Consider the following 27,177-nt stretch of genomic DNA (forward strand, 5'->3'; position numbering starts at 1 on the left):
CGCAGGCTCTGGAAGCGAGATGCTGGTTGGTGGGGAAGCGTTTGAAGTGCCAGGCAGGGATTCCTGCGCAGGCGGGGTTGGTGTGCGCGAAGGGTTGCTTCCCAATGGTTCAGGTGGGGAAGGACCTGTCTCGATGGGGGTGCCGGCTGGGGAAGTCTGCAGGCTGTCAGAGCCCCCCAAACACCCCTAGGAACCTCGTCCTCATCTGACTCCTCTCCCTGATCTAACTCTTCCTGTGCCTGGGGCACAACAGCCAGTTTGGCTGTTGGGCAGCTGGATAGGCAGTACACCAACAGCACCCCTAGTCTCTTAAATCCCAGTGCCAGGTACAGGTCCTCTAGTCCTGCTCCAAGGTAGAAAGGTTTCCCAGTGAGTGAGAATGAACTCTGATGAACCATAGCAATCCCACCTTCCCAACCTACTAGTCAGTTTGCTGCTGCACTGACTACCCCGTGGAGCAGAGCTGGGTAGGATCTGGCCCACCCCTCTCCTCCATCCAGATCTCAGTAATGCATGCTAGGTCAGCACCTTCATCCATGATTAAGCCACAGGAAGGGGGGAATAGTGAAAGGATCATAGGAGGAGGAGGAGAGAGAGAGAAATGATCTCAGGCAGCCTGTCTCTGTCTCACCTGGGGTGATCCAGTTAGCATTGTGTACTTAGACTTTCATAAACTTTTTGACACAAGTATCTCATCAAATACTCCTGAGTAAGCATAGTAGTCATGAATTAAGAGGAGAGGTCTTATGGAACTTGTGGACAAACAGGAAACAGAGAGTTGGAACGCCTGAACAGTTCTCCTATGGATGGATGTTGAAAAGTCTCTCAAGAACCCATGTTTGTTCATAAATGATCTAGGAACTTGTTCATAAATTATCTAGAGTTAAGGGTGGGCAGTGAAGTAGCCAGGTTTGCTAATGAAACCAAATTGTTCAGGGTGGTTTAAAAAAGAAACACATTGTGAAGAGCTCCAAAAGGATCTCTCCAAACTGAGTGAAAGGGAAGGAAAATGACATGCAATTCAATGCAAGCAAGTGTAAAATAATACATATTGAGGCAAACGTTTCTAAATTTGACATATATGCTCATGGTATAAGTGACTGTTCAGGTATAAGACCTCAGACTGGTAATGGCTAGCTTGATGAAGCTATCCATTAACCCACTGTGTGGCAGCTGTGAAAAAGGTTAATGCCATGCTATGGACCTTTAGGAAAGAGACTGAAAATAAAACTTCCAGTATCATAATGCCATTATACAAATCTCTGGTGGGACCACACATGGAATACTGTGTACAGTTCTGGTTGTCTCACCTCAAAAAGGATATTGTAGAGCTGAAAAGTTTCAGAAAGGGGCAGATAAAATGTTCAAGGTGATGGAGCCACCCCCAATGAGGAAAGGTTACAATATATGGGACTTTTTACTTTAGAGAAAAGTAAGAGGAAACATGATAGAAATGTATACAAATTGTGCATGGTGTGGAGAAAATAGATAGCAAAGAGGTTTTCTCCTTTTCTCATAATACTAGAACTTGGGGATATTCAGTGAAGCTGAATGTTGGAAGATTCAGGACAGACAAAAAACTTCTCCACAAGGCAGATAGTTAATCTATGGAATTCACTCTCACAGGAGATGGTGGTGGCTACTAGCTTGGATGGCTTTAAAAAGGATTAGATACATTTATGAAGGATAAGGCTGTTTAGTATCTATTAGCCACAATGGCTTTGTCCTGTCTGCACTGTTGAAGGCAGTATGTCTCTTAATACCAGTCGCTGGGAATAACAAGTGGGGGAGCCCTGCTGTGCTCAGGTTCTGCTTGTGGGCTTCCCATAGGCCTCTATTTGGCCCTGTGAAAACAGAGTGCTAGATGAACTATTGGCTTGATCCAGCAGGTTTTTCTTATGTACAGTGCAACCTAAATGGCTAATGGAGTTTGATCTCTAGGACGTGGGTTAAAACAGGTGGTTCCTGATTGGAAACAAAATTTCTTTGTCATTCACCTAAGTAAATAATTTGCAACTCACTCTTGTTGTAGAACAAAATCTGTTTATGGATGTGTACTGTTACCAATTCTTTTTTGGGGGGAGCTTGTTAAGTTTCCATGCATACTTTTAAAAACGTCTGTCTGCTGCTTAAGGAAAAATTGCTCCAACTTGCTTGGGGATTTCCAAAGAGGATGTGGGTATTGTCTGTGGAGAGCAAAATGGTTTGCAGATGCCAAGAGCTTCTGTTTGTTTAGACATATCTAAACTATAAAGGACCTTGTGGATAAAAAAAGGATTTTGTAATCAAAGCCAAAGAGCTCCTTTGTTAGTTTGGGGGATTATTCTGGAAACCCTAAACTTACCTCCAAAAAGTTAATAGTCGGCCGTGAGCAGAACAACATTAAGAAGCTTGTGGTGTTTATTTCCTGAGCTGTTCCTTGTGCTTTTTCAAAGACCCTGTATTGGGTCTGTATGGGGGGCTGCAGGGGGGAGGAAAGGAACGAGAAGTCTGTGAAAGTCTGTTGGGTAAGTGGGCTGACATGATTGGATGTCACTCTCTGTTGCTGTTTGTAAGATTTCTCATAACAGTGATTACAGAGGGGGGAGGAATGCTGCTGTGCTAATCTACAGTATCTGAATACTTGTGTAACCCTTGGGTTGGCACCTGGGGTGGGTTCAATGTCTAGAGGAGATCCTCTTATATTAGGTTCTGGTTTACGCCCAATAGTAGTCTTCCCTGGACACTGCGCTTTTAGAAGGATGCCGACAAACTGGAACAGGTTCAGAGGAGGGCAACGAGGATGATCAGGGGACTGGAAACAAAGCCCTATGAGGACAGATTGAAAGAACTGGGCATGTTTAGCCTTGAGAAGAGAAGACTGAGGGGAGATAGGATAGCACTCTTCAAGTACTTGAAAGGCTGTCACACAGAGGATGGCCAGGATCTCTTCTCAATCATCCCAGAGTGCAAGACATGGAAAAATAGGCTCAAGTTGCAGGAAGCCAGATTTCAACTGAACATCAGGAGAACCTTCCTGTTAGAGCGGTACAACAATGAAACTAATTGCCTAGGGAGGTGGTGGGCTCTCCAGCACTGGAAGCCTTCAAAATGTAAAGGTACTGCCTTCAAGTCGATTCTAACTTATGGTGACCCTATGAATAGGGTTTTCATGAGGCTGAGAGGCAGTGACTGGCCCAAGGTCACCCAGTGAGCTTCATGGCTATGTGGGGATTCGAACGCTGGTCTCCCAGGTCGTAATCTAACACCTTAACCACTACACCACACTGGCTCTCAAGAGGCCTTCAATTTCAATTCCTGCATTGAGCAGAGGGTTGGACCCGAATGCCTTATAGGCCCCTTTCAACTCTACTGTTCAATGATTCTGTGAACACACACATTTATTAAATATGTGCAAGCAGTGATATGTATTCAGCTGACAAACAACAGTGAATCAACAAGAGATTACCAACATACGGAACGTTAAAAATACATATTTTAGTCTAGCATGTCCCACCTTCTGCCAAGGACCAGCTATGCCAGACATCTGTGCCCTTAATCATAGTCAGTTCAGTGATTCAGCCAAGGAGTGAGGTTCTTCTGGATGCAGAATTTGAGTGTGTTGCATTATCTTGTTCCAGCAGAGAGGCTGCAGCAACTGGGGTGCATAGTAATAAGGAACTCCAACCAACAGGGGAAGCAGGGAGGGTTCTGTGGCTGTGCAGCTCTAAGCCAATAGGAATTGTTAAGCCAAGTCCAAGGTATTAGGGTAGCTGAAAGCTTCTCCTCGTATGTGTGATTTCAGCAAGTAGGGATTCAGCTGGGTTGTTATTATGTGCCTTCAAGTCGATTACAACTTATGGCAACCCTATGAATCAGCCACCTCCAATAGCATCTGCTATAAACCACCCTGTTCATATCTTGTAAATTCAGGTCTGTGGCTTCCTTTATGGAATCAATCCATCTCTTGTTTGGTCTTCCTCTTTTTATACTCCCTGCTGTGTTTCCCAGCATTATTGTCTTTTCTAGTGAATCATGTCTTCTCTTTATGTGTCCAAAGTATGATAACCTCAGTTTCATCATTTTAGCTTCTAGTGATAGTTCTGGTTTAATTTGTTGTAACACCCAATTTTTTGTCTTTTTCGCAGTCCATGGTATCCACAAAGCTCTCCAACACCACAATTCAAATGTTGATTTTTCTCTTACCCACTTTTTTCACTGTCCAACTTTCACATCCACACATAGAGATCGGGAATACCATGGTCTGAATGGTGCATGAGTAGGCAGGCTGTGCAGCTGCAGCCCCCAGGCCCGGTCTGGCTTCACGGTAGACTACTCCTGCAAGGTCTCGTGAGTGCAAATGATTTGTCTCCTTAGAAATGGTTGGGCTGTAAGTGGCAGTAGGAGGCAGGCATGAAAGGGAGGGATCAAAAAGCGGCAGCTTCTTCTGTGTACTCTTATCCAAGCGCGATCCAAGGATTCCTGCATTGAGCAGGGGGTTGGACTTGATGGCCTCGTAATTGTGTTTTGATTGTTTATTGTATTTTCATGTGTTGTTGTAAGTCGCCTAGAGTGTCCGATAACTCGGACAGATAGGCGACTAACAAATAAAATATTATTATTATTATTATCCTGATTTTAGTAGTCAGTGATATATGTTTGCATTTGAGGACCTTTTCTAGTTCTCTCATAGCTGCCCTCCCCAGTCTTAGCCTTCTTCTGATTTCTTGACTATTGTCTCCATTTTGGTTAATGATTGTGCCGAGGTATTGATAATCCTTAACAAGTTCAATGTTCTCATTGTCAACTTTAAAGTTACATAAATCTTCTGTAGTCATTACTTTAGTCTTCTTGACGTTCAGCTGTAGTCCTGCTTTTGTGCTTTCCTCTTTAACTTTCATCAGGATTCATTTCAAATCATTACTGGTTTCTGCTAGTAGTATGGTATCGTCTGCATATCTTAAATTATTGATATTTCTCCCTCCAATTTTCACACCTTCATCTTGGTCCAATCCCACTTTCCATATGATATGTTCTGCGTATAGATTAAACAAATAGGGTAATAAAATACACTCCTGTCTCACACCCTTACCAATGGGGAACCAATCGGTTTCTCCATATTCTGTCCTTACAGTAGCCTCTTGTGCAGAGTATAGGTTGCGCATCAGGACAATCAGATGCTGTGACAGCCCCATTTCTTTTAAAGCATTCCATAGTTTTTCATGATCTACACAGTCAAAGGCTTTGCTGTAATCTATAAAGCACAGGGTGATTTTCTTCTGAAATTCCTTGTCTTTCTAGAGGTCACTTCAGGTCAAAACAGCATCCAGCAGCACCTTTAGAGTTGCTGACCGATGAGAAGGCACAAGTGGCTTAGGCACTCTTCTGTTTGTTAAGCTATTCCAACAGTTACAGCAAAACATAAAGTGCAACTCTAATTCAATGTGCAAATGAATTTTTCATGCTGGGTTTGAATGTACTGTAAACCTTTTGCTGCATTTTCTGCTTTCACCACTTGGTGGAGTGTGTTCTTTTCTGTATGGCTTTACACCTGTCAGGGGTACTGTCAGTATGGGAAATTTTATATGAAATAATTTATTAAAGTGTTCATTTACTAAAAAATATTCAAAGCAGCTTACACAGTTGAAATAATAAAATAATAAGTACAAACAACATTAAAAAAGCAGACTATATAAGATAATAGGAACATAAGAAGCTACCTCACAGTGAGTCAGATCATGGATCCATTTAGCTCGGTATGTCTATACTGACTGGCGTCACTTCTTCAGGGTTTCAGGGCCAAACTACACATGACCTTAAATGTGAGTGTACACTTAGCATTCAGGTCTTCTAAAATGTCAGTAGAATCATCTGGTGGAAGGGCTAATAATTACCAGAATCTCAGCAGACATGGTCGGCCACCGTGAGAACAGGATGCTGGACCAGATGGGCCATTGGTCTGATCCAGCAGACTCTTCTTACGTTCTTATGATCTAACTGTCTGTGTCTTTCCAATGCAAATACCAGCTTCAGAGGAAGGATTTCCCTCAGGATCAAAACAAGGGAGGAAAATGTTAAATTCCCCTCCAAGCCTACTTAATCCTGGTAATTATCACCCCACCCACATGCTGTATGTCTTTAAAAAGACAATGTGTGCTTTAGCCCTCAGACAGGGATCTTTCCTGGCTGTACTTGGATATGCTGGGAGTTAATCTGGGACCTTGGGCATGTAAGCATGTGCTGCACTACTGAGCGACAGCCCTTCCCTTCCTCAGCAGTAGCTAAAACAGAATAGCGCTATCGGCATTTTAAGGTTTTTCAAGTCTTGCATAAATAAATGAAAAGGTCTTTGCCTGGCACCTAAAAGTCACTAGGTTTGGTGCCAGGGGAACCTCCCTGGAAACATCTGGTGCCATGAGCTAAAAATGCCCTTTCCCCAATCACTGTCTACCTAGTCTTGCTTAGCGGGGTCACCCGGAGAAGGATATCAGACAATAATCTTACCAGTCAAGCTGTTTCATGTGGCAACAAGCAATCCTTCCAATACTTGTGTCCCGAGCTATATATACATTTTAAAGGTTAGGAAGCTAACAAAACTAGGACTATAGGAACATAATAAGCTGCATTATACTTACTCAGATCATTGGTCCATCAGTTTAACATTGTCTGCACTGGCTGGCAGCAGCTCTCCAGGGTTTCTCACGGGTGACATGCCTAGTCTTACCTAGAGATGCTAGGAATTGAACCTGGAACTGCATGCAAAGCTGCTGCTCTGTTTTTGAGCTGTGGCCCTTCTGAATGTTCCTTCTGGAGTTGGCTTTCCAAGTAGGAGCAGAACCACTGGAGGGCCATTCCCCCAGTCCCTGTTGCAAACCGCTCATCCAGATGGGGTTGAAACAGTAAGACAAAGTGGGTATTATTTAGGAGATGCTGAAAATGCTTATAATTTGAGCGCTGCAAGACGTTTAATATTTAAAATATATACACACTTTGTTCTATGAAGAACAAGTTAAGAATGATATGTTACAATGGGGTCAGGATATGATGATCGGGAGTATATATGGAAAACTGGAGATTATTTTTCTTCATGTATAAACATGTGAGAAGATTGTTATGAGCAGATAGTGCATCTGTGCCAGAAAGGGTACATGTTAAGTTGAAATTTACCAGGAATTAACTTTTCCATGCTTTTAAAAAAGGTTTCTAAACAGCTGTGCTGCCCTCACTGTCTTCAGTGTTTTGTCTTAGTCAGATGAGCTGGACTGTCAGCAAATAGGGGAAAGTGGGTGATCTTTATCTCTCTACTACCAGCACCACTCCATTGAGAGAAATAGTTTATAGGGGAAGTAAATAATCAAAAGGTCATTAAACATCTCTGTACTTATGCATAGACTAAAAGACTGGATTGATTACCTGGGTGGGACCTGTTTATGCTCCCCATCACCAAAAAGAAGAACCATGAGCAGTCAGAAGGTGAAGAATGTGAGTTCCCTCCTTGGAACATTTCTCCTGGTACCAGCACCAAAATAATATAACTACAGCAAGAGGTGCTTTATTGGAGCTCGACTCCAACAGAAGGGTAGTCTGCTAAATTCCTTATCTGAAGCCCCCAAATGTGAACAAGGGAAAGAGTTCAGCCAAAATGTTTATAAACTGACTCATCCAGTGCTCCTTCTTTTCCTTTTCACATGTAATCTGTGGCTGGATCGAAATAAGAAAACCAGTAACCTTTTCACCTTCTGATTTTATAAATCAGAGGGAAGTCCAAGTTTATAGCTGAACTACTTTTATGAGATAGGTGAAAACTGTTAAGCCTGGACTGGACAGTGCAGCTGTAGGTTAAATAAGTAGCATGAGCAAATGGGAGAAGGCTATTCCTGTGGAGAGAGGCAGCTCTTGGCGAAAAAAAATATGGTGACTTTTGTATAGTTATTTTCTTCAGCCTAGTCTTGTGCTAGCATGAGAATAATGTTTTGTATGCTTTTCTAAGGTTGTGTCAGAGATTGATAGAGATTTCAAAGCCTGTATTCAAGTTTTCTGTTCTCTTCAGATAAGGTTTTGAGATATATTTTAGATCAGGGGTAGGCAATGTGGTGGCCCCCAGATATTGTGTACTGCAGCTGCCATCATCCCTGACCATTGGCCATGGTGGTTGGGACTGATGGGAGTTGGAGTCCACAAAGTTTGGGGAAGGCTGTTCTAGATCACCTGTTGGGATGGGAATAGAAAGCACTGTATTCCAGTGGCTCTGCTCCTATCTGATGAGTCATATCCAAAATATGGGATTGAGGGACTTCCCTGATATTTTCAATTGATTCTTTAACCACTTACTGAATTTTCTTTGTTTCCTTTGGTAAGTGGTGGATATATAGTGCTGGACTCAATGGACCATTCATGTGATCCAGCAAGGAAATGTTGGGAAATGTTTTGCCTTTTTTCTCCAGTACTCTGTGAAGCTGGTCAATTTTAGGCTTGCACCACTGACTCACGCAGTCTGCATTTGGGAGGACACCAAGAAGGGCTTAGTAAATCATAAATAAATCATTGGGATGCTGGCCAGCAGTGAGCTCTCAGTGTCTGGAATGCTTTGATAACCATGAAGATTCCGTCACCAAAACAACATTCTGGGAAGAGCCAGTATATCTGCAGAGTTAAAAACCCAGGCACCTTTTCTTCTATGTGAAGCAGAAAGCCAGGCAAAAGACCAAGCAGTGTCATTCCAATTTAATTCTGTCTTCTTTCCCTACTAATCTGAAATGTTGCATAGTCTGTATCGAGAGAAACCAATCCAGTGCTATTTTAAGCACCACATAAATCTAGCAATTGTGTCAGATCATTTTGTTAATCATCAAGGAGTGTAAATTGTGGTTCACACATGCATGTATAGCACTTGATGACTCTCTGCCAAATGTGTGGATTAAACTTCACCTGAAAAGTTACATTTTTATGTAGCCAAGCAATCCAGAAGTTTGATCTGTAATGGCTCATTTGCACAGGCATGTGTGAACGCTCCGTGCTATAGTCATCAAGTGATAAACATGCCTGTTCTGCCTGTTCTTGCTGCTTCCATGTTTCTTCCAAGCCTTCCATTATGTTGAATTTTTATTGCAAGCTCCTCAGGGCAGGGATATATCCTCTTGTTCATTACTCTATATGTACATTCATGAGATTATTATACAGCCACAGTGGATTTTTCACATTCCGCAATGTTAAATTGAAAATACCCCCATGCCATTCTGATGCTTCCAATAAGCTCATTTCAAAACAAAACCTTACAAAACTTATAGTCCTGAACTCAGAAACGCTTGCTTAACAACCCTGTCAATTTTCATGGCGATACACAAAACAGTCAGAGAGAATAGACAGTTCAAAGTGTAAAAAGAGAGAGAAAACCCCCAGAGCCCTTTTGGACTTTTTTCTCTGAGAGTTCTCATAATCTGTTGAAATTCATTAAAAATCAGCCATGTTCACAGAGTACCTGTAATCCTAATACTGACCATGCCCCATACTCTGACCTTCATCTGCTGCAGTTTAAATGCCTGCCTGATTTTTAATTAATTTAATAAATTTTGGCTGGGACCCAATCATAGCGCGGAGCATGCTCAGTAAGGACCAACTGTCAGAGTTCTAAAAGCCTCACAGCTGCTGGGCTTGGCTAATCAGAGGGCCACACCCACACCACACTTGATTTCACTTTAGACAGTCATGGCTTCCCTCAGAGAATCCTGGGAAGTGTAGTTTGTGAAGGGTGCTGAGAGGAGATTCCTATTCCACTGACAGAGCTCCAGCAGCCAGAGTGGTTTAACAGTCAGCCACTCTGATTGAAGGTCTGTGAGGGGAACAAGGCGTCTCCCAGCTACTCTCAGCACTCTTCACTAACTACACTTCCCAGGATTCTTTGAGAGAAGCCATGACTCTCCCAAGTGAAATAAAGGTCTGGTGTGGATATGGCCAGGGACAGCTTTGGTTTAAATTTGGGTGGCAGGCTACATGTGCCTGCTGTAGAATAAAAAGGTGGGGGAAACCCTGAAAAGCAGTGATATTGTTCACAATGTTTTCCTTTTGGAAAGGAAAGGGGCTTCCCCTCTGCCCAGTGCCCACCCATCCAATCTCCCCTCCTCCTCCCCTCCCTGTCCCTCCCCTGGGTCAGTGTTGGACTAATACCTGGGAGACCAGGGTTTGAATCCCCACACAGCCATGAAGCTGACTGGGTGACCTTGGGCCAGTCACTGCCTCTCAGCCTCAGAGGAAGGCAATGGTAAAATCTCTGAATACCATTTACCATGTCTAAGTCTCTCTTAGACTTTTTGTTGAAAGATCAAAATAAAATGATGATATTGGGATTTGACGATTAACTAAGATAGCCTATGGAGAAAAGTGATCCTGTATGTATATATTAAGGGACAGGTTTGATAATAATAATAATAATAATAAAATTTTATTTCTAGGCCGCCTATCTGGCCGAATTAACGGCCACTCTAGGTGGCGTACATAGACTATGTGTATATTATATACTTATAGCTGATCTGCGACAAATCGGAAGTCAACTATTTTATTTTTATTTTTTTTGTTGTATTGTTATGTTTTTTTACTTTGTTTTGTTTGTCTTTTGAAAAATTTGAATAAAAATTATTAAAAAAAAAGAAAGAATACCATTTACCATGAAAACCCTATTCAAAGGGTCACCATATGTTCAGTCAACTTGAAGGCAGTCCATTTCCATTTTCAAACATGATTGCATAGAAATAAATGCCATTGAACTCAAAAAGTATGCATATGATCAAATTAGGGTTGCCTGGCCCAACCTCCAAGAGGTCTTCTGTATCTTTAAAAGTTGCACAGGGGGAAGGGAGAATTTCACCTTGTGGTTTTTCCCATTACAGTGTTGCAAGAAAACCTGCACTTGGCTGAATCTTCTCTTCTCTTAAAGATACAGGATCATTCTCAGGCCCTGAGCCTGGCAACCGTATCTGTGAGAGATTAACATCTGGCTGCTCCAGTAGCCATTTGCTCAGAAATCAGCCCTGAAGGCTTAGACTTAAAGAGTCAGAAGCAGAGTGACAGTTGGAACATTTGAGGACCAGTGAGAGGGATATTCATACACAGTTTTCACTCTCCCTAGTCATTCTTGTCTATTTGTGGCATATCTTGCCACAAATAGTAGGTAGAATATAAATAGTTCAAACAAAAACACACAACTAAAATAGTGGTCCCACTGAAGCAGTCACAAAAGTTACTGGTCCATAAAACCTTTTGCTAGACACCAGCTTAAATGTAGTTGCTGGAGCCAAAGTGAATGTGACTGGTGCAGCTGCATCTGTCCATGTATTAAAGTGCAGGGTATTTGTGTCTAATTTTGCCATCAAAAGAGGTGGATGGGGAACTGAGGGCCCTGAGCCTTAGTCCATGGAGAACCAAAAGAGGAGAACTGAGCCCCACCCCTCCTCCACCTTTCCCCCCTCTGCTCCAGGCACTTTCTCCAGCCCATTTCCAGTGTCAGAGGTAATCCAGGCTTGGCCTAAGGTAATGGGGAGTACAGAAAGGAAAGGTGGGAAAGAGTTCACCTCCCTGTTCCTACAACACATAATGGTTGCTGGTCCTTTGGGCTGGTGGGGCCCAATTATTATATCTCTGTTGCTCTGCTGGCTGTATCTCATGATATGTATATCCTTTCCTTTAGCATCAGCACAATCCAGAGGTTGGCTGGAAAAATGTCTCAGAGACGCCGAAGAGTCTGGAAGCCTCCTGAGGAGGGGAGAAAGACTTGAGACCAAAGGCTGCTGCTGGCACTTTAATATGGGCCATTAAATTGCAAGAAGGGACTTCCTTGTCTGAAAGTTGCTGTCTGTGGCAGCACCTTGCCTCAGCTGCCCCCCTTACCTGCAGCAGAGGCTGAGGTGATCTCAGCTCAGCTCAGCCCCCACCACTCTCCTCTCCTTTGTCTGGGCCTGATGAAGTTGAACATAATGGACCAATGGTGGAGGGAAATGCATGCTTGATTGAAGTTGATTAGTTGCGGATGCCGCTCACCAACATTCCTCCTTACACCATAAATATGTAAATAATTGTGTCCTGATTGGCTAAGTGTTACCAATTACAGGGAAAAGTAGCAGTCCGGACATTTGATGGGTCTTTTGCTTGGGAATTTATATGTTGGATTTTTTGAAGAATTATGTGTTGGGGCCAAGCCATTGTCACAGCAATGTGTGTGCAGGCAGAAGACAGTGATAAGGTCTCTGTTCTACAGAACAGACCACAGGGGCAGTAACAACCAACACTGAATAAGTAGTGATGAATTTATGATGGGGGATGGAGAGTGTTTAATATGGGATGGTGCTACTGTTCTCATACATGGCATTTGCCCTTTTTCATGTTAAAATGGCCCACTTTGTATGTGAACAATCAAAGAGGCTATTCCCGTTCTGTCCAGTTTGGCCCTGCAAAAGCTATTTAGCACATTACGACTCTTTCTGATAGATCTCTAATAATAACAATTTTATTAGATGTGTTTGTCTCATTTACAGGTTACATTTTAGGTGTACACATAGAAATTGTAAATTGCGTGCCTAAAATAAAATGTGTTTTATGATATCACAGGATAGATCATGTTAAAAATTTGTTTAATACTATCCCTATTGAATCAGTGAATGATTTAGAATATCTTTACAAGCAATCTTTCTTGTCTGCCAATACTAAACTTCTTGGAAAGATGTTCTCAGAGGCTGTGTTGCTTAAACATTAAGGTTTCATTGATGTAGTGTAATCTGAAAATCATTGGCAGGGAAAAGATAGCCAGAAACACAAACATTTATGTTTTTCCTTTCTTCTGACCCTTGCTGCCTTAAGCTTCTCTGGAATCCCTTTAGATTTCTGCTAATATGATGCAGGTCAGAGTTTCCCTGTGTGACTCAGAAGGGAAGGAAGGTGCTTTTATAATAAAATGTTTATACAGACGGGGCTTCCACAGTTACTAAGAGGAAATTATGAGACAAACGCAGGGAGTGGAGAGGTAGGATGGCTTGGGGTGGGGGTACTTACAGTGGAGACTTGGTGGGTGTGCACTAATTAGCTTGCACTAATTCTGTCCTACAAATCCTCCTTCCCATTCATATTAGCAAGGGTTGGGAGCTGAAGTGTAACTTCAACGTCTGGCAGATATTGGCTATTTTTTTCTCAAAAAATAAAAACAAGAGCCTAAGCAAAAATTAAGAGCCTATGCACACACAAGTGCACTTCCTACCAGGGAGGGGATCATTGCCATGCCAACTCCTGTGCAAATAGGTTACAGTAATAGCAGAGACGAGGACAGTTCATTCATTAAGGATGTTGTCTGCGTGTTTCCTGAGCCTTGGCTCAAGGCACAGATGGCCACATACAGTGTTCTAGGAGAGCGATCTGTATTGTTTAGGCAGTGGTCTGGGAATCCAGTATTGTCTACTCTGACTGGCATCTACCACCAGAGTTCCAGGCAGAGGTCTTTCATAACACCAGCTAATGATCCCTTTTAAATTGGAGATGGCAGGGACTGAACCTGGGACTTAATTGCATGGAAAGCATTTGCTTTACCACTGAGGTACAGTCCTTCCCCTTAAGGGGTGTACAGTAGTGGAGTGCACACACTTGGGCATAGTGACAGTTACTTCAAAAAAAAATCCAAAGAGAGGCAGAATGCATTAAAATACAGTATGTCTGATGTTTTACAACTTTTGAAAATGTTTTTGTATGTGTAAGTATGGGACAAAAGTTCTTAGAATTTTGGAAAAGTAATCCACCTAAAGAGGTTCTGGACTGGCAGCCCTTTCAGCCAATGAGGGAGATGAATTCAAAGGGAGCTACCCTTCTGTGTGATGGTCTTTCTATCTCCAGGGTCTGCTTACTGTACATTTTGACTTGTCAGCTGAGGATCCCTCTCTTTTCCAAAGGACACCACCACACCCTGAATTTGGTAGAGTTGGCAAACTTGTTTTTTAGGGACATTTATCCAGCATTACTGCTCTTCTCGTTGAAGAAACCCTGAAAATTGGGAACCCCAGGTTTGCTAGGATACAGTTTGAAAACCAGTGCATTAAAAGTTAATATTTTATTATATTCAGTGTAGAATCTATATTTCCTTCCCAGTAGCTAATGCTGTGATTTTTTATTTCAGGACTCTGAATCCCTCGATACCTATATCCAGAATACACTTTCCTCTCTATATCCACCTTTTGAAGCCACAGCTGCTACTGTTCTGTGGCAGCTTTTCAGCATTGTTGAAAAATTTTATTGTGGAGATGGTCTCAGATGTCTAATTGATTTCCTTGTTCCTGCCAAGAGAGTTTTACAGTGTATCCAGCGGGAAACCTGTGTAAGTATGTTTGTACCTACTCTGGCAAAACAGAAACTCTTTGTTCATTATCGAAGAAAGAAAGAAAAATAAGATGCTGTTTAATCTTTTAGCTGCTAAGCAAATAAAACCCTAGATAACCATAGGAAAGTGTGCATAAGACACTGATGGGGAGGGGGAGGGGAGGGAGAAGGGAGGAGTTTGGGTGGGTGGGCACTGGGCAGAGGGAAAGCCCCTTTCCTTTCCAAAAGGAAAACATTGTGAACAGTATCATTGCTTTTCAGCGTTTCCCCACCTTTTTATTCTACAGCAGGCACATGTAGCCTCCCACCCAAATTTCAACCAGAGCTTTCAAGTGATACATCCACACCAGGCCTTTATTTCACTTTAGACAGTCATGGCTTCTCCCAAAGAATCCTGGGAAGTGTAGTTAGTGAAGAGTGCTGAGAGTTGCTAGGAGATGCCGTTTCCCTTATAGAGCTTCAGTCAGAGCAGCTAACTGTTCAACCACTCTGGCCACTGGAGCTCTGTCTGGACTAGTAGTCTCTTCTCAGCACCCTTCACAAACTACTCTTCCCAGGATTCTTTGGGGGAAGCCATGACTGTCTAAAGTGAAATAAAGGTCTGATGTAAGTGTGGCCCTCTGATTAGGCAAACCCAGCAGCTGTGAGTCTGTGAGTTTTAGAACACTGACAATTGGTTCTTACTGAGCATGCCTGGGCTTATCATTTAGTTAAATGCTAACTTTCTTAAATTAATTAAAGATCAGCCAGACATTTTTTACACTTTTAAACTGCAGAAGATGAAGGTCAGAGTATGGGGCAAGGTTAGCAATAGGATTACAGGTACTCTGTGAATGTGGCTGATTTTTAATTAATTTCAACAAATTATGAGAAGACTGACAGAAAAAAGTCCAAAAGGGGTCTGGGTTTCCCCCCCCCCCCTCTTTTTACACTTTGAACTCTTGATTCTCTCTGACTGTTTTGTGTATTGCCATGAAAATTTAGAGGATTGTTAAGCAAGCATTTCTGAGTTCAGGACTATAAGTTTTGTAAGGTTTTGAAATGAACTTATGGGAAGCATCAGAATGGCATGGGGGGTATTTTCAGTTTAACATTGCGGAATGTGAAAAATCCATGCTGGCTATATATACAGCCACTCTTGTGGCTGTATAATAAACTTGTGCTGAGTTACCAGCTATAGAAAGTGATCATAGTGCATTGCAGGGAAAGAGATTTTATTGTTGGGCAGAGAAACGGTAAGAGGACTAAGAAAAATGATTTGTGATTGTAGGACATACATGTGTGTGCTTCCTTTCTTCAGGTCTCAGAATTTGGATGAGGTGTTGAAAATTTAACTTTATTACTAGAGCATGAACTCGAGACAGCCAAATTAGCTACTCCATGCAGAAAGTGCTGTGATTTCTAGAGGGGAAGAAGGGGGGCATCCCATATCTCTGGAGTAGAGGGCAAACTATACCCTAGCCCATCTGCAGGCAGCATGTCTGGAGACTATCTTCCCTTGTGCATCTGTCCTATAGGATACAAAACAGCCTAAATGGATGTGTGAGTGGCTGAAACCTTCTGATATATATCCAGATAGCATGGCCGATGTCAAGCTTTTGCCATTGCTTCTCCCTGAGGTGGGAGAATAGAGCAAAAATCAGGCAAAAACAAATCTTCTGGGATCTGTGAAAATACAGTTTACTTAAGGCATGAAGGCTGGATCTGGGCAGAGAAAATCTATTGGAGTAGAAGTGTCATTTTCTGGTCCAATTCCAGACCTCACAGAGAAAGCGGCAAGGCTGGAGGCAAGGCTGCTGGGACCATGGATCGCTCCAGCTGAGCAACTTGCTCCAACAAGGGTTGGGAGCACACAGGCCTTTAAACCTCTGTCTCCAGACTACCTCCTCCAGCCTCCACCCCCTCGTAGAGAACTCCAGAGCCTTAAAAGGCCAACCCTCTGGTCTGAAGAAGGGCACTCCTTCTCTGCTCCGTAACTTCCGTCCTGGTACACTCCTTGCACCTACAGGTATATGAAGTGTGATGGGAGGCATCTGGTTCTTCAGGCTCAGAGGAAGGTGCTGTGAGGGTTCAGACTCTGACTGTATAGGCCCTAGTGGTCCGTTCTTCTGGGAGTTCCTGTCCAACAGCCTCAGGTACACAAGTCTCCCTATCTTCAGCAATCAGCTCTGAGCCCTGTCCCAGTTCCCTCAGTGTCCAAATCACTGCTGGATACAAGGGTCATGACAGGAAGGAGCATAACAACAAACTAACAGTGCTCCCAGTTCTCCCACCCTCCTGGTTAATGAGACCAGGGCGATGACCTTCTAGGTGATTCTTGAAGAAAATGGGATAAATAGGATTTCTTCCCCCTGGTGTCAATGGAGAACCTATGAAGGCTTAGTGTGAGGTCTCAGCTAGGAAACCTCTGGATATTGGGAGAAGGGATGTGGGATGCTCCTCGTAGGAATCTATAAATCTGGGAATGCTGAGAAATGGGAATTGTTCCCTATTCCTCTCAGAATATTACCCAGGGCAATCACATGTCCCAAGAGTGTGGGGCCAGAACCTGTTCCAGGCCTGCTTGCAAGCAGGCCTATAGATCTTGAAAGCAGGTAGCGATGGAAGTGATATACTAATATTGTGATTATTATATAGTGTATACTATATACTAAAATATACTATATACTAACATTGTGATTATTATATAGAATATATAGTAGTGATATACTAATGTAGTATATTAGTGATATACTATTATTGGCCCCTTCTCTGAAATGTGGCCCAGGTTATTAGCTATATTTTGCCGCCCTGGGCTCCTGCCAGGAGGAAGGGTGGGATATAAATCAAATAATAAATAAATAAATGTTTTGCAAGTGAATGCCAAAATGTTCAGAACCCTACCTTCTGACAGGCCATATATAACAAGTGCCACTGGTCATCTTCCTGATGCACAGCAGCAGCCATTCCAGGTCGGGATCAGGGATGAGAGTCATTGGCCAGAGCTGTTTCGAAAGCATTCTCTTGACTTAACTAACAGTGCCGATTTCGTTCTTTGACCGCTATCCACAGCTTTTACTGGTTCATTTTTTTTTCCTCCCTGAAAAATATTAATATCAATACAGGCATACCCTGCTTAACATTGCCCTGCTTAACATTGCCTCGCTATAACGTACATGCTCCATTCGTCCCCATACCCCGCTTAATGTTCGCGCGCTTCGCAATAACGTATACTTTATTGGCATGACGCTGCTGCCATCTAGTGGTGATTGTGTGCAATACAAGTGAAGACAATTGCTTCACTTAAAGGTTATTTTCGCTTAAAGTACACTCTCCTGTCCCATTGCATACGTTAAACCGGGGTATGCCTGTATTTTCTTTCAAAATATACAGTAGGGCCCCTCTTTACGGTGATTTCCGCTTTACGGTGGGGGCCTGGTCCCTAACCCGCCGTATTAGCGGGGCCTTACTGTAGATGTTTTGAAATGAAATATCAATAAATGAAATAAAATATCAAGGTTTGTGAAAGAAATTATGTATATTTTGAAAGAAAATATTGATAAAGGAAAGGAAAGTGACTTTGCCTCCTCCTTCACTGTGACTGTGGTTGGTCAGTTTTCACATTAGCAGAGATGGGCTGTTTTCCTTTTGGAAAAGAAAGGAGAAATGCAGCTTTCAGTGCCCCCCTCCACCTCCTTCTCAGCAAGTCCTGAGTCCTTAACATGGGCGAGACTTAGCTTGCTTCCCTTGGACCTTGGATTATTTGAATAGAGGGGGTTGCAGAGACCTCTACTGCTCTGCTGTGCTGTGAGTAAAATCAATAAAAGAACAGTTCAGAGTTGCAGAAATTTGTAGCTTGTGCCTATAGTTCTGTCTAATCATGAATGCAACGATGTTGCATTCTGTCCATCTTGAGTTGTGACTAATAGACCTCTGCATTGTATATATGGTTGGGGGCTTATAAAAATAAAATCTGCACCAACACCTGATATCCTAATCGTCTTTTCACATAGACTCCATTTATGTAGTTCCCTTTGGTAATTTTCTCTAATTCTTTAGCGTTTTTAATTTAATCAGACTTACGGTAACTGTTTCCAAATCTTTCTAACAATATCTTGTTTAGTTGGTATGTGGGAATTTTCCCAAGCTCTAGCATATAATAATCTTGCAGTGATTAAGATATACAGGATTTGGATCTCATATGGTTGTAGGGACTTAGTTTAGCAGATCAGAGGATCTAACAGAATTTCAGCTTGCAAACAGTCTCTTATCTCAACCACATTATTCAGAACTGCTTTACTTTGATGCACCCCACCACTATAGATGGAAAAAACCCACTTTTTATATTGTCACAAAACCAACATGGTCCATCTCCTATGTTTCTCGTAATTTTATATTTGCAGAGTGACCAGTGCCACTGGATGGCCACCTTCATACAATTTTCCTGGAAATTGGTTGCTCTTGAAAAATGTGCTAAATAGGTGACTCCACACTTCTTCAGGTACATCTGAATCTTTGTTCCATTTCCTTTTCAATTGTGTCACACGAGCGTGTTTATTTCTTCTATTATTATCTTACATAGTTTAGAAAACTATATAAATCATATAAATATTGGGAATTTCCCCCAATCTTGGTTTGTTCCCGTTAATATTTTTCTCAAATCTGTTTATATTGCATCCTCTTCTGTAGGCCTAAACTATTTTTTTAAATCAATCTACAAACCACTGTATCATTCCTGTTTTATAGTACCTTGCAACATCTGTAATGCCAAACCTCCATCTGGAATGCTCAAACCTTCCAGATTTTATAAGCTGCTTTTTTAGCTATCTTGCCTCTCTTTCTGTCTCAAATAAATTGGTTTCTTAATTGTTGCCATTCTTGCAGTGTTTGTTTTGAAATGTGTATAATCAGCACGGCCGACCCCAGGCATGCCAGGGCCCTTGGGCAGCAGCCTGCCTTGGGCCCCGGTGCCCCCCTTCTGCGATTTGTGGCAGGATTGGTACAGCAGATCACAGGGCAAGAGCTTCCGAGCCGCCCACTATTCCCCCATTCCACCTACCTTTCTCTGTGCTGTTTTTTGCGGCTGCGCACACTGTGCACGCAGAGCTGCAATCAATTAAGATGGTGACCAAGGTTTCCCTATGGGGCTGAAGCCTCTGCTGCCATCTTGGTAGATGGCATGAATGCATGCATTGCTGCCATCAACCAACATGGCGGCAGAGGCTTCAGCTCCTTAGGGAAACCTCAGCCGCCATCTTGATTGATGGCAACCCTGCAAAAAACAGCACAGAGAAAGGTAGGTAGAATGGGGGAATAGCGGGTGGCTCGGAAGCTCTTGCCCTGTGATCCGCAGCAGCTGCCGCAGATTACAGAAGGGGAGCGCAGGAGCCTCTCAGGGCCCCCTGTAGCCCCAAGGGCCCTCAGCCAGGACTCCACCTGGCCGCCCTTTAGAGCCGGCCCTGATAATCAGATTCTGAAATAGGAAATTCAGTTTGGGGAGTGCACTCATTTTGACTGCATTTATTTTCCCTAGAATGGACAAGAGATCATTTCAGGTTTGCTTTAATATTGTAGTTGTTCTCTCAGTTTTTACCTATGACCACTCCCGGATAAGTTATTTTATCTACTTGTTTTAAAGTACACAACCAATTTCCAGATCCATATTGAGTGCACTATTTTGCTAGACCAGCATTTGGTTTCTATTTGTGTTTATTTAAAGGCCTGCTATCTCCTCATACTGCTGTTTTGCTCACATTTGATTAAAAAATCACAATATTGCCTGCATATAAACCAACCTTATGTTCTTCATTTTGGATTTTTGTCCCCTTAATTACTTGATGATGTCTTATAATGCTGCTAATGGCTCTGCTGACATTATAAATAACAACCCTGACAGGAGACAACCCTGTTTTATGCCTCTCTCAAGTTAAAGGGTTTTTTTTTTATTTCTCCATTTATTTGTAGACAGGCTGTTGGGTTACTATGAATTGCATTAACCCATCTTTTAACTTTAGGTTAGAATCCAATTTTTTTTCAGACATTCTTTCAAATAAACCCATTCTAGTGTCATATGCTTTTTCAGAATCCAGTTATATACTTGCTGCTTTTAATGGTTTTGTTTAATAAAATGTATTATATTCATTATTTTATGTATATTCTTATCCAATGTATATTCTTACCTTTAATGAAACCAGCTTGATCTTTCTTCACATATTAATCTTTCAGTTAATATGGCTGCTAAGATTTTGCATTCAAAGTTTTAAAAAGTCATGGATCTATAGGAGTGTGTTTTTTGTTCCCTTTCTTCCATAAAAGAATTCTTTTCCATTTTCCCACTCTTGAAGGATTTCTCCATGAGCCTGTCACTTGTTGAATGTTTTTGTTGATGGTGCACTTAGAATGTCCGTGAAAGACTCTGGGATATTCTGGGATGTATCCATCCAGACTTGGTGTCTTACCCTTTTTTTAGCTTTTTTGTCACCTGCTCTACTTCTTCAGTTCTTATCTCTTATTCGATAACTTCTTTATCTTAATTTCTTAATTTTGGTATGTTTACCTGTTTAAAAAAGTCCTTGATCTTTTCTTCACTAGGCAGCAGAGAACCATAAAGTGCTTTGTAATAATCTATACACTCTTGCACAATCTCTCTTTGTTCTGTTCTTTTCCTACCCTTTGAGGGGGGTTATACAGGTAATCACTGTGTCATTATCCCCTCTAAGGACTGATTCAGACCAGAAGTGGCAGGCACTGGAGGAAAATGAATGGGAGGGGGAGGGCGATGTGATGGTTGATGAAGTGAACCCCTGTCTTTGGACTCACATGGCTCCACCGTTGAAGCAGGAGTCCCAGAGACTTAGTCTTCTGCCTGTGGAGGAGAGGGGGCTGTCAGAGTGTGCAGAGGCCACTTCCCTGCCAGAGGATGGTCTCTGGGGCGTAGTCTGATGTAATAGGACAAGGGGATTCAGAGGTGGAGATGGGCCCATTGTTGTCTCCCAGGGAGAGGCAGTGCATCAAGAAAAAAGAGGAGACACGTCCACCTAGATGTAGTGCCAGCCTTCAGTCTAGGAATTCCTGCAGGAGCAGAGATTCCCATTAGTAGCAGGACAGCTACACCTCTGCTTAGAAGGTTGGTAGGTAGGTGGGGACACTTGTTGGAACAACTTCGCAGCTACTGTGCAGCCTTGGAATTCTTGTTACTGATCATGGACTTGTGAACCCTGGCTCTTGCACCTAGGCTGGACTTATTCCTGCTAACCTTTTGCCTTGTAAGAGCTCCTGGACTGTATTTAATTCTTCCATGCCTCTGAGTCTGTACCATTAATCTGCTTTAATAAAGTACACTTCCTGTTGTTTTGGGGCAGGAGCCCAGACACAGTGTTTCATCTTGTTTTTTCTTTAGCTTATTTGCTACCAATTTGCTACTCTTATTTCCATATTCAAAGACATATTTGTATACTTTTTGTGTGTCCAAAGTACCTAATTTCTTTTTTGTTGCTTTTTCAATTTCTTTTTTTTACTACTTTATAGGTTTTCTCCAACCTTTTCATTTCATCTACTACACTTTCTTTCTTTGCATCTTTCTCTTATTTAGCCATGCTGCCATATTTATAAATTGCCTCATAACAGATTTACCTGCATTTCATACTAACACGTTGCTAATTTCTTCTATACTGTGGATTGTTTCTTAAATCCTCCTTTATTTTCTGAATTATTCTGGTATCTTTCAAGAGAAGTTCATTAAGTGTTCATCCCTTCTATATCTTGTCCTTCCCTTGGTTTCGTTCTAAACAGCTGGGGTCAGCCTACAGTGATGGCAGTATTTTTGCCTTTACTAATATAGAAACTTTTGGAGATACTAGGAATAAATCTATTCTGAACGTTTTTTAAGGGTTAGAATAAAACGCTTCCACGTTCTCTCCACACATCTCATAAATTATATTAATTATGTAACTCTTTCTTCAATGTATTTCCCCTCACTTATCTATTTTACTATCCATAACCAGATTCATATCTCCTACAATAATTTCACTCCCTTTGTACTTTCCTATTTTCTTTGTCAACTATTGGTAAAAGAATTTATGTTCGGTTTTTGGAGCATAAACATTTAGGAAGAGCACTTCCATTTGTAAAAAATTCACTTGCAGAATTAAACCTCTTTCTTGATGATCACCTTCTATCTCTAACATCTGCACTTAGAATGTATATACATTGCTATTCCCTTTGTTTTTGCGGAACTTGCTGGTGCATACATTACTCCCAGTTTGGAATTTTGCATAACATTATTATATTGTTCTTTTACATATGTTTCTTGTAAGAACAAAACATTCGGTCTTTCTTTACACAGATTTGCAAATAATTTAACCTTTTGATTGGGATTTTAACAGAGTGGTAAGCAGCGGTAATGCAGCTGAAGCTCTGCTCACGGCCGGAGTTCGATTCCAACGGAAGGAGGAAGTCGAATCTCCGGTAAAAGGGGTCAAGGTCCACTCAGCCTTCCATCCATCCGTTGTCGGTAAAATGAGTACCCGGCATATGCTGGGGGGGGGTGTAAAGAAAGGCCAGGGACGGAACTGGCAATCCCACCCCATATACGGTCTGCGTAGTAACTTTGCAAGACGTCACCCTAAGAGTCGGAAACGACTCGCACTACAAGTGCAGGGACACCTTTACCTTTAACATTTTATGAAATAATCTTTACAACAGACATTTTAATTTATTTATTATTGTTGTTATTCTTGTCCTTGTTTAGATATCAAACTACAAAAATACAAAAATAAAAAAATTACTTTTCCAAGCAAACAATCTTAAAAGGAGAGGGAATTCAAAAATTCAACAAATACAAAAGGAAGAAAGGAAGCTGCCTTATACTAAACCATTGGTGCATCTGGCCCAATATTGCCTGCACTGACTGGCAGCGGCTCTCCAGGGTTTCAGACAGGAAGTCTTTCCCAGCCCTACCTGGAGATGCCGGGGACTGAACCTGGGATCATCTACATACAAAGCAGATGCTCTACCACAGAGCTGCAGCTCTTCCTCACTCAGTTTTATATCTAATTCGTAGTTTTTACCATTCTTTCCCCTTTCCCTCTTCTTGTTCCTTTTCTCATTTTTCTTGATCCTCTTCCTTTCTTTTCAGCTTATCCATAGTTTTCTCTTTTCCCCTCTCCTTCTCCCCTTCTATTTCCTTAGCTATTTTTCTTCCTCTTCTACAGTACTTACTGTACCAGTTGGCTTGGTGTTTGCAAGTAAATTTAAAAGGGAGACCCATCCCTTTTAAATTTCAGTAAGAAACCACAGTGTGTGTGTGTGTTTCTCATTTTTGGAGGATTATTGGCAAAATATCAGAGAAAAGTTTGGAGAAATCCTTTTCACAATCCCTTTTTGTTTCATTTCAACTACCCTGGACAGTTTGGTACCATCAGCAAACTTGGCCACCACACTACTCACCTCTAACTCTAAATAATTTATGAACAAGTCCCAATACTGATCCTTGAGGGACTCCACTTTCTCCAGCCATCTCCGTTGGGAGAACTGACCATTTATTCCTACTCTCTGCTTCCTGTTTCTTAACAGTTCCTGATCAGCAAGATCTTTTATTCTATTACTGTTAAGGTTTTGAGGGACTTTGTAAAAAGCTTCTTGAAAGTCTAAGCACACAATGTCATGCTTACTACTGATCTGATGGTGCCTTGTGCAGCAACGTATCTATTCCAACTAAGCGTTATTTTTTTCATTTGTCTCAAATAAACAGAGCTGTGTATGTAATCTGTGCTAAACAAGTTAAAATTATCTGTCAAGAAAAGTTGAGTTATGCAACTTGTATAAATTATGCAAATTAGCAAAATTTGAGTAACTTAGTTTGTATAATTTACCCTGTTTCTGGTAGCTAAGCAGTGGGGCAAAGACCCATGCAGGGCAGTGTCTGTATAAATGGAATCTTATGGGCAGAACAATCCAACATGGAGGAGGCCAACAGGAGTGGAGCCGGCAGAAAGAGCTGGCACATCATACCACGGTTCAAGAGCCCAGGGAGGGGAGCATGCTTGTTGCACTGGCAGAAGAACAAACACAAAATGCATGTTTCCTTCTGCCACCCTTTTTCCTGGTGAAGTGGCTGCTGGGATGGGGGACTGCAGAACAGAGCTGAATGAGGCCAGGATGCAGTATAAGTCCCCCTTCCGTGGGTTCTGCCCCGACACCCTCCTGAATGCCCATTTCTCAGGGCTTGTGCTGGCCTTGACTGCACCAGCCAAGCTGCAGCTGTGCCCAGGTGAGGGATTTCTGCTGGTGCAGCCAACTGCACCAACACCGTCCCTCCTCCCCTGGACATACGCCGCATCCTGATTCCTCTTGGCTCTTGGCATAAACACCAGGAGGATTGCACCCATAGTCGCTCTTTTGACTTATGAGATAGAAACATGGATTTTTTAAAATGCAAGCTGAGATTCTCAGAAAGCTGAATTTGGCACTCAGTATTGCATTCTTTGCTTTTCCTGTGCTTCGATCGAATTGAAGTATATACATAGCCCTGAGTATTTAAGAACTCTGTTTGATATTTGATGCCATGATATAGCTGAAACTGGCTTAAACTATGAAATACCTAATTTCATTAGATAATAAACAAACCTGTTTAATCATTTCAACCATGCATGTTTCACATCTCTCCATAATTCAGAATTTACGGTGGCAGAGCGTTATCCAAAATTGCTAATACATAATTAAGAAAGTCTTGTTCAAGAGCTGAGTTACTTTTCTAGTTATTAAAATAATGAAAAAAGATAGAAAACAAAAGACTGTTTAAACTATCAAAAGTTTTTAGTTATTTTTAATGTGAAATATTACTTGGGAATCCGAATGTTCATGTACACACAACATAATTATTAATGATTCAATGAAGGCTGCTTTCACACTGCACATTATTCCGACAATTTCTTAGCTGGTAATTTCTGCATTATATTTGATATTTCACATGACATACAAGCTAGTTCTGGAATTCTAGTGAAATATAGTGCAAGTTTACCACTAATTTCTGTGATAAATAATTCCAGAAATAATCCATTTGCATGCTTGGCAAACCTGGAAAATCACAGAAATTCTTCGCTAGCTGCAGCCGCTGACATGACAGGCATCCCAGCATGCAGTGCATTCCCTCCCTTTAGGCGTGCATTTTTTGTTTTTTGCCTGATGAAAATTGTACTGGTATACCGGCATAGGCGTGGATAGCAGCAACATTTCCCACACACACCCCTGTGTTTATAGAACTAACAAAAATAAGTCAGATGCTAAAAGGAAGGGGGTTGCATGGTGACAAGATAAGATCTTAGACCTCCTACACGGTGGGGAACTACAGAGCGCATGCGTATAATGGGTGAGGGATGAAAACAAGATGTTCATTGCAGCCATGTGAAAGACATTTGTGCGAAATGCCAGTATATCAGTTGAAAAAGTTACTGTTCCTTAACACAACAGGTACTGCAGTGTGAAAGGAATTTTAGAATTCGGGACAGAAGCACTACCTTTTTAATCTGTTAAACTAATGCAGTAAGCCCCATGAATGAAAGCAGCCTAAGTTTTTTCTTCATCCATTCAAGTCATGTAATTCTTCAGCTGGCTTCTATGTGAGCAGGACCACTTTCTTCACAAGAAGTGCAGCGGAAGGAGAGAGTGGTTGCCCACATTTACGCCTTGTGAATGCAACTTTCTCAGGAATGCAATCATTCAGGAAATCACTTGAAGATTTACGGCCCTCAGACTGCAGCTCAGTAGGGAGCAAAAGAATTTACAACCCAATATTTGTGCAAAGTACTGAGCCTCAACAGGAGTCAGTAAGGGATTTAGTGACAGTTTAATTGTAGCCACATAAAAGACCATTCTGTTTCCACAGTGTACTATATACAATTATTCATTGCCCTGAAGACAGAGGTTTCAGCCCTCAAATGCCATTCTTCTCTTGTTTGGCCTCAGCAAGTATTTCTTTTCCCCTCTTTTGCTGACAACTTTCAGTTTTCTGACTGGGAAACTAGCTGTCATGGCCTCTGCTAACACAGTAAAAACAGCATATTTTCTGAGCCCAGTTAATTGCTGGTTTGGGGGCGAGAAGAGAATGGTGTTTCAATCTCGTAATAGTCTGGAAGCAGATTGGAGAGGCAAGGGTAACCTGTTTGTTTCCTTTTATCACTACAGTGAATTTTGCTGTAGTGTCATTCATACAAAGAATGATGTTCTTTACATTGTAGATAAAGCAGGCTTCGCTAGGTGTTATCAGAAGGAACTTGGTTTTATGCTAATTTGAATGTTGTTCAAAGTATATACAATCCAGTGCTGTACATGTTTACTCCAAGGCAATCCTAAATGGAGGCCAGGAGGTGTAGAGCTGCAGATTCATTATTGCATTTGAAGCTCTGTTGGTTTCTGCTGGCTGGGGCAGACAGTGGTGAGGTTTTTTTTTTTTTTTGGTGCACCTGCTCCACACTCATTTGTCTCATGGAGGGCATTCCTTTTACCTCAGGATAGCACCTCCCACTGGCTGAGATAAGCATGGTCTAGAATCTTCTAGTTACCCCACTGGGGAGAGGGGCCTCCCTACCCTCCCACACTGGCCCTGCCTAATGCTGGGAATGGTTGGGTCTGGCTAGTGCTCCTTAAGGGTCTTGTCTTCTTGTTCTAGATAACTCGCCCTTTTTCTGCTTTTTTACTCCTCTGGGTTTCCTCTGCTTTTCTCTGTTCAGCTTCCTCACCCCACTCCAACCTTCAAGAGCACTAGCAGGACTCAGAAGACACTTATATCCCTTCAAATAGGGCATGCCAAGGTGGAGGCTCAATTCACAGCTCTTTGCCTACTCTCAAGTAGGTAGGAATCACAACAAAAGTGTC

At 42.0% G+C, this 27,177-nt stretch overlaps 1 protein-coding gene across 6 annotated transcripts in view; it reads left to right on the top strand.

The window, feature by feature from the left end:
• PLEKHG4B (pleckstrin homology and RhoGEF domain containing G4B) overlaps window positions 1–27,177 on the top strand; it is a 240,910-nt gene that overhangs the window by 69,707 nt on the left and 144,026 nt on the right. For 5 of the 6 annotated variants that reach the window (XM_061588482.1, XM_061588481.1, XM_061588480.1 and 2 more), the window contains exon 2: window positions 14,126–14,323. The exons of the other annotated variant lie outside the window; for it this stretch is intronic. In XM_061588482.1, coding sequence (XP_061444466.1) covers window positions 14,126–14,323 — 198 coding nt within the window. The remainder of the gene's footprint in view (window positions 1–14,125; window positions 14,324–27,177) is intronic. 6 annotated transcript variants of the gene reach the window in all.

This window comes from Rhineura floridana, chromosome 11 (genome assembly GCF_030035675.1).
Source record: "Rhineura floridana isolate rRhiFlo1 chromosome 11, rRhiFlo1.hap2, whole genome shotgun sequence".
Classification (NCBI taxonomy): Eukaryota; Metazoa; Chordata; class Lepidosauria; order Squamata; family Rhineuridae; genus Rhineura; species Rhineura floridana.